At 41.6% G+C, this 8,495-nt stretch overlaps 1 protein-coding gene across 1 annotated transcript in view; it reads right to left on the minus strand.

Annotated features, from left to right (window-relative positions):
• LOC111637061 (RPII140-upstream gene protein-like) overlaps positions 1–3,744 on the minus strand; it is a 15,254-nt gene extending 11,510 nt beyond the window's left edge. Inside the window, exon 1 of the mRNA XM_023382472.1 lies at positions 3,188–3,744. Within this exon, the coding sequence (XP_023238240.1) occupies positions 3,188–3,384 (197 nt within the window). The 5' untranslated portion in view covers positions 3,385–3,744. The remainder of the gene's footprint in view (positions 1–3,187) is intronic.
• Positions 3,745–8,495: the final 4,751 nt, after the last annotated feature.

Genomic DNA, 8,495 nt, shown 5'->3' on the forward strand with positions numbered 1-8,495 from the left:
AAAGGGGTTAAATCAATTTCTAAACAGAGATCGAAGACATTAGATCATGTCGAGAAATTGCTTTTGCTTTGGATAACTGAAAAACAGTGCTGGAGACATCGTATCGGCAGCAATTATTTGCGAGAAAGCTAAAAAGATACACGCTGATCTCACGAAAAATCAAGCAGGAACTAGCCAAAAAAGAGAGGTGTTTAAAGCCAGCCATCTTTTTTACACGAGAACGGATTAATCATTTTTACATTACTTCTTATGGGAAAGGTTGGTTTGGTATATGTCCAATTCGGTATAAGTCCAAACATCTGGAACGGATTAAGGTCGTATACCGAGGTTCCACTGTATTTTGGTTTTTATTATTTATTGTTTTATTTTGGTTATGCTTATTCTATTAGTTTAATTTAAACGTATGTTCTAATTTGGTTTAATTTTGAATGTGTTCGATTTTGTATTAGAGTTGAATAACAGTAACCTGAAGATGGCCCATAAATTGGGCCAAAAACATTAGTTTTGTGTAATAAATAGATGTTCTCAGCAATAAGGTGTGTTGGATGTATCTAGTATATTGCTTAAGAGGCTGAGTCTGAGTATATGATATATAATTGGCCACAGATACGACACAATATATATTCTTCCAAGGACGTTCTGGCTTCAATTACCTCTACAAAGTTAACTAAATTGCAATATATAACATTATGACAAAGGGCTATAGAAAAAGGTGTTAATATTTATCCATAATACCACGACATTAAGAAAGCAAAAACGCTCATTATGTTGCTACTATTATTACAGAAGATAAAACCAATATCAAACTTCAAGTTTTAGTGGACCTAACAAAATAATGTCTTTTTATCACTCTAACAGATGTATTAAATAGTTTTTTTCCTAGAAGATAAATGTAATTTGAATAATATTACCAACGTTTATGAGTGGAGTTTGGACAGAAGCAGAGTGTACAAACAAAGACCATCGGAAGAAAATTTCGAAGACGTTAATATAATCATGACATCTTCGGTGCACATACACTTTTTGTCAGAAAAGTTCTAGGACAATTTTTTTATTTCTGTACCTGCGATAATAAAAAATTTCAATTGTTGTTTTAATGTCACCAGGTATGTGTTCTTACTTGACACGTTTTTGGAAATGTTTCTGCACAAACTCACTCAGTGGCGGGACTGTGCTTAGCAACACCACTGTTTGCATTGTTGTTGCAATAGTTGGAGTGACACAGTGAATGTAGATTGTGAGCAAAAAGCAAACATTAAGTTCTGTGTTAAGCTCGGGAAAACCCCTACCAAAACGTGGAACACTTTCAAGAAGCCATGTTTTAGAGCGGCACAAAAAGTTTTGCAAAAGCAGAGATTTGGTGCAAGAAATCCCAAAGCCAGTTGCCCGTCTTTGGCACATAGCAATGCAAATGCAAATTGCATAAAGCCATTACTGCAAGAAGACCATTGTGTGACTGTGCTTACGATATCAGAAGAACCGAATTTGAATCACAAAGTGCATCATAAGATTTTACGTAAGATTTAGGGAAACAGAAACCGTCCCTCGTGCACCAACCTCGTGCAAAAATCGTCCCTCGTGCACCAACAGCTGAACAGAAAGATCACAGACAAACAATTGCTGCCAAACTATCAAACAGTGTCAGACATAATCCCACATTTGCACCAAAGATTATTGCAAGGGACAAAAGTCAACACTACCTGTACGACCCTCAAACGAAACATCGAAGTGCCGAATGGCAGAGTTACATTTCGCTGGCCACAAGAAAAGTCAAACAACCTTCGAAAACAAAGACGACATTGATCACATTCTTTGATCGTAAAGGATCAGTGCACCACAAGTACATTCCTCGAGGTGAAACGGCAAGCCAAACTCGTCGCGTCGAGATCCCGAAATGTTTGCGGCAAGCAATTTGGCATCGGCGTCCCTATTTGCAGCACGCTCGGAAGCAGTTCTCACCACAGGACAACACAAGACCCCACGCCACTTTATCCGTTCACGAGTATCCGGCCAAACATTCCATCACCACCACATCACATCTCCCACATTTGCCAAACCCATCGCCCGCCGATTATTTCTCGTTTTCACCAGCAAAAAAGTAACCAAAAAGGGACGTTTCGTCAAGATAAGGCAGACGTCCGACGAGCCGCAACAAACGAGCCAACAAGCATCTCACTCGAAGCTTTCTCCGCCAGCTTCCAAGACCAGAAAGGTCGACCGTCGCGTATAGATAGCCAAGGCAACCGCTTTGATAGGAGCTAGGATCATTACTCGGTAATTGCAATTTTCTACTTTTTACAAACTTTTCCGAGAAAAAGCGTACAAACTTTTGCCTACGACAAAAACAAGAAAAGAGTAATTTTATGACGAAATCCCACACCGAGTTCAACCGGATATCGAGGACCGATTCGTTTTCGCCGGGCAAAAAAAACCGACGAGGTAAGTCCATACGAATTTACTCGCACAGAAAACCAGATTCGAGAGATACAAAGTACCAAAATATATAGAAAGGTAAATCGCAAGTTTATGGAAAAAAACTTGCGATTTACCTTTAGAGTAAAATTGGTTTCGGTATCGACCTGCAAAAACTGCAGTCGACACCAAGATCCGTAACGCTTTAACGTCAAATAAGTCAACCCGAAAGCGTCCCATACGTAGCGAAGCATCCGGCCAAACGAACGATCCACCTAGCATTAAAAGGAGACGACGTAAAGAAACTTTCTCGTCCGGGTCGTCGACTCTCGGTCGTCACACGAGACGGGCAGAAAGCATCCTCGGCGCGGCGTATCGAACGGATATTAAAAGACGGCAAGTGCGCAAGACCGGAGAGAAAGAGTCGGTACGGCAAGAAAGAAAAATATCACGGATAGACTTAGAACCAAAACAGGTCTACTTCCGGATACTCCCGAGCAAGGAGGCAGAAACACCGACGAAGATAATTTGGCAAAATATTTTTCCAACGCCACCATTACCGCACAGATAACCGGCGTTAACCAGAACCTAACAGAACGGTTTTCGGTTATATTACAAGCACCGGCACCGGCATTCACAATGTTTAACACACGGATGAAAAATTACGTCTTGGTTTCTCGGAATATCGGAAGCGGCCATTCTCGTTGCGATCGGACAAGGACAAAAGTTTTCGTTCTTCGTAGAATATCGGTAAGCCGGCGCACGGCATACGTACGTGAAGCGAAACATCATGCGGAGACGATCCGTTCCCGTTTCACCGTCCGGGCACCGGTACAGGTTGCCACCGTGATTCGAGTCCACTTCGCTGCCCACCGCCATCCCGACGGCGTGCACGCCGGGAAAGAGACCGGAACCCAAGCGAAAAGACGAGAAAGGCAAAAGATGAGACTTCGTCCCCCAACCGCAATTCATTTCTCCACCAACACTACCGAAACACGCTTCCTCTCTTCTCTCTCGTCGCTCGCCGCCCTCTGGCGGTCGTTTTCGTTTTTCGACGGATTTTAATTATCCGCGCCGACTACGAAAAACACTCGGGAAAATCGTCTTTGCTCCGGGAAAAATATTTCCGCTTCCGCTCGAATGTCTTCCGGTGCCTGTGGGAATTCCGCCTTTCCGGCATCGAAATATCTGAAGCGCTCGGCTCGTATCTTGTTGCCGGATTATTCGATTCTTTCTGCCGCGCCCGGGCACGAACACGACGCGGAACGAACCGCCGTCCGCAAATATATATAACGGGCGGCGGTTTGCCACTCCGAGAGGTGACCCGGGCCAGACCCCGCGTCACCGGAGATAACGTCACAGTTGCCCCGGGATGCGTCCTTTTAGTCGTACGCTTCGCACCTCCGGGCTAAGGACCGCCCTTTTATTTTCTTTTATTTTAAAAAATTAAATAATTTTTGTATTGGAAACGTATACGATTTTACTTTCTTGGTTTAACCTTTATTTTCCTCCCGTCACCGCTTCTGCATAACCGGTAGAATACAGAGGTTGGTGGAATATCGCAATAATCGATACTAAGGCTATTCGCATTTTTCACCCAATGTTCGCCCTCTGGTGTTTGAAAACAAAACTATTCTATCTGGTTCGTTCGATTCATTCTGGTATATTATCGGCAGTAAAGATGAATAGCCATGGAAAAAGCAAAGCTTTCTGTTCCGTTCCAAATTGCAATTTGAAAGCCTTACGGGAGCCCGATATAAGTTTTCGTCTATTCCCACACAAAAAACATGATTATTCGGAAATCGGTCGGTTATACTGTATTTATGAGCGTCTCCGAATTCCGAACGAGTGGATTAGACTTAAGAATTGGCAGTTTACACCAACGAGTTACGCTGTCGATTTTAAAATATATTTTCTTAAAGTTTAAAATGCCAGTAATTTCGTGTGGGACACGGGGTGGGATTTAAGCGTTTCGAAGCCCTAAGCCGAACTCTAAGACCTCTAACCGACCCTTTACAATTTTACAAGTCAATGGTAAAAAGAAAAGAATTCAATCGGACTATGTCTGGCTATTCGAGCAAATACGCGTGTCGTCTTACGGATTTTATAATATTGAAATTTTCAAATTATTTTCTGCCTTTCGTCGGGTCTACTTTTTAATGAAAACTGATGGCGCGATATTTTTCCTCGTCCTCGCTTCCCTATCGACCGTGCGCCGCAGTAGCGTAGCGTAGTGGGGGCGGCAAAATTTCATAATAAATAATAATATCTTGTAAGAATTTGAACCATTTTCTTTTATATCTTGGTTCACCTACGATTCGGACCGATTGAAATGAGCACGGAATAGTGTTACCATCCGGACGGTCCGGGAATCGACTCGCCGTCCAAGGATATCGTGCGCGACCTGTCGACGTTTTTTTTTCTTGCTTGTACGATTTATTCGTATATACAGTATACACCTGTGATGTCCAATAGAGCTAGGTCACTCGCGGTACTCCTATCCGTTTTCGTTTTCGTTGTTTTCACACTTTAGTTCGTAACCTTGATTTGTTTTCATAGATTAATCTTCGTATTTAGTAAAGTATATTTAAACGATTTTAGATAAGCGCTATTAAACTTTTTTCATACGCGTAGGTAAGCAATCATTGGTAGAATGACGAACACAAATTCTGTAAATTAAGCTTAGTTCACGCCGAGCGCGATTCGCTAGCGAAAGCGAAAAGCAGAACGAATAACGCGTCAGACACGACGTCGTTTCCGGCGAATTTTACCATTTCGCCAATCGCTTCCAAGTTCGGAACAGTCGAGCGTTTTCGCTAGCGAAAAAGTTTTTCTTTCAATCCTATTCCCGCTAGTTGTCACGTGGTTCTCGTTGTTTTCCAGATGGCTACGGAAACTTTCTCACGCGATAGAATAAATGTTGCGATTACGGATTTTTAATATTCCTCTCACCCGCATCGTTTTCTTTTTGATGAAATCTTTTTTTCTCAATAAATAAACAAACGTGGTTAACGACGGAATATCGGAAGCGGCCATTTTGTTTTCGAGATGACGTTTTCTCTCGCTGGCGAATGATTGGCTCCTTAAAATTCGCAATGGCGTTTCGCTTTTGATTGTTTGGGTCAATTTCGCTAAGCGAATAAAAATGGCTTTTGGCTTTTCTCCTTGGCTTTCGCTATTCGCTCGGTGTTAAGCGCTAGTACACATTTTTTATTAATAACATTTTTATTTCGTCACCCGTAAAAATGAAAAATATGAAAATGTTGCCGATACTTCTGATCGAGATGGACGAAAAGTCCAGACGACGACGATAATTTGTGAAAAGAAAACGTTCTGGTTTAACCAAAATTAATAACGCGTAATACAGTAGTTCTAATTGTGATTGTTATTTATTTATTGATTGGAAATAAATTATCCATTGCTTTAATAAATATATTTCTCTTAGTGACGAAAAACGATAGTATACTTTTGCTAACTTCTGGAACGTAACCCTATGTTTTGCGTTAGTCCTTTGTTTCGTATAACACGGATTCGTACGACACGTTACTTTTACGGAACGTATCCACCGTGTTATACGAGGGATACCTGTATATATATTTATTTTTTTATTTATTTAGTAGAATATATACAGTATCGTGATGATCAAAAGTTTAGGAACAAACTTACAATAAAACTTAAAATAATTAACCTACAATAAAAATCTAAACCTGCCAAATTAAATATTGCAATTAAAAATAAAAATAATTTACACCAACAAATATTTATTATGACATGGTCATAATGTGGGCTGCAATTTTTAATCGTATTTATTTAATTTAAACTATACGCTCTCCGCCGCAAATTAGTAGTGTCTTGCTCCTGTACTGTACGCCACACTTTGCCTGTTAGCAATAGAGCGGTGCCGTCGTCTTTCGGGAAAAAGTTTTGAATCGAAATGACGCGACTTCCGGTTTGCACCAGAAGTTCGTATATAGTTAATCGGGATTCCCGCCCCTATGGTTTATCGAATTTCATCTATCTAACTCGGTTTTCGAAATTAATAAAAGGAATTTTTAACAATTTTCACCCGCTATACGTACAGTTACAGCTCTATAATTTTATTTATTCGGCTATACTTGCCATCAGAAGCGCCTCTACGTTACTACCGAGGTTACTAGGGGTACGTTCGTTAATAGTGATCGTTCCCAGTCTCCCAAGCATGGGCGTGCGCGGCTGTTCGTAGGCATTTGGGAACGAAGGTGAAAGAAAAAGATGGTGGCTGTCATACCTATCGATGGTTTTGTAATTGCGGGATCTACGATTGTTAAATATGCGTTTTTGGAGACAAAAGTTAAAAGAAGAATTCCATTTGTAAAATTTAACCATCGAATGGATTTTATTGCTGATATCAAAGCGGCCACTAAAAAATTACAATGCTGGCTTTTGTGTAAAAAAATTTGAGATAACACTTACATCACCGTATGCATTAATCTCATAACTCCTGAGTTGAGACCCCAGATGTTCTTAGCAACAGTGGAGAAGCGATGGAAGATTTTCCCGGTCTGTTTTGTGATAAAATCAACATGTGCGGCCCAGAGGAGCTTGTGATTAAGTACTACCCCCAGGTATCCCACCTCGACGGAATTGTTTTTAAATTTTATAGTAGGGACTCTAGCATACAGACGTGGTTGCGACATCTGCCGAAAATAATTGCTTGAGTTTTTCACAGTTGAAATTTAAGTTATAATTTGATTCCCGAACTTGCATTTTCCTGAGAATTTGGTTGGCGCGAGATTCCAGATCAAAGCGGGATTTATCTGTAAGCAGGACTAGCGCATTATCTGCGTACACTATAATATGGTCCTGGCCAGAGTTTTGGTTGAGGAATGAGTTGAAGAGAACAACCAATAAGAGTGGCCCACAAACAGAGCCCTGGGATCGGCCCTTGACCGTGTCATTCTGGAAGGTAAAAATACCAGAGTTGATGACGACTTTCTCGTTTCGTAGATAGTCTCTTGTATTGCGATATGCGATGTATGTTTGCTGGACAGTTCGTGTCTCGAAGATGAAGGAGAATCAGCGGCCCGGCCCTGGCATTATCGAGGTCTTCCGTAAGATTAGGCTTATGCTAAGAACATAACTTATGGTTTGCCGAGGAGGGAGGAGATTGATTTCATAGTAGTAAAGATAGCGTTTGAAGCGGATCTTGTTTACGGAATTTGAATCGTTGATTGTTGAGAGAGTGGCTTCGTTCCAGGAACCAGTTCAGCCTATTAGTGAGTAGTCTCTCGAACACCTTTCCCAAAATAGGGAAGAGAGAATTGGGGAGAAAACTATTCCGACATTGGAATAGGAACTATATGCGCGATTTTCCAGGATTCAGTAAAAATGCTAAAAAGCAAACAATTGTTTTACGTATCCAGGATTTGATTTGAGTTTGTCTTCCAGATCCGGATGGCAATATTTCGAGTAATGTGATCTAGACCAAGAGCTTTCTTCCTACCGAGGCTCACGAAGACCCGCTCCACTTCTTGAAGGCAGATAAGAAAAATATCAGTTATATCAATAGGGTTTTTAATAACATCTATAATACCCTTGCGCCCGGGAGAATCTGTGAAAGGGTCGTCCTTACTGCAGAGGATGTTAAATTTTGCATCGACAGTGACTTCTAAATCATTAATTAATGCGTTTGTCGTTTGAATGAACAGCGCGAGGGACAGATGGTACGCGAAGCTTGCCGGTGCACAGACCGGTGAGAAAGCCCTAAAGGTCGATAGAGGCCTGCGGGCAGAAGTTTTTCCAGCATGTTATTTTGGCTTCTTTGAAGGCATTTTTATAGATGAGCCGATGCCGAAGGTAGACTGGTTTGTTGTTAGCGCGGTTCCGTGAAGATTTGCCGTGTCGAGACTTATTGCCAGGCTTATCGTTTGTTCCTGTCGGAGCAGTTAGTTTGGAGTTTCGCCACCAAGCAGATTTTCTCTCGAGGCCGTGATGGGGAATCGCTTTCTCACAGGCCGAAACGACGAGTCGGATGTTGCGCTCGGTAAGGCTTCCGAGTACGTCTGCAGACGTGGCCGAATCATAACGAAGGTAGTTATCGCGAA

This window comes from Centruroides sculpturatus, unplaced genomic scaffold, assembly GCF_000671375.1.
Source record: "Centruroides sculpturatus isolate CEXI.00-Female unplaced genomic scaffold, Cexi_2.0 scaffold1117, whole genome shotgun sequence".
Classification (NCBI taxonomy): domain Eukaryota; kingdom Metazoa; phylum Arthropoda; class Arachnida; order Scorpiones; family Buthidae; genus Centruroides; species Centruroides sculpturatus.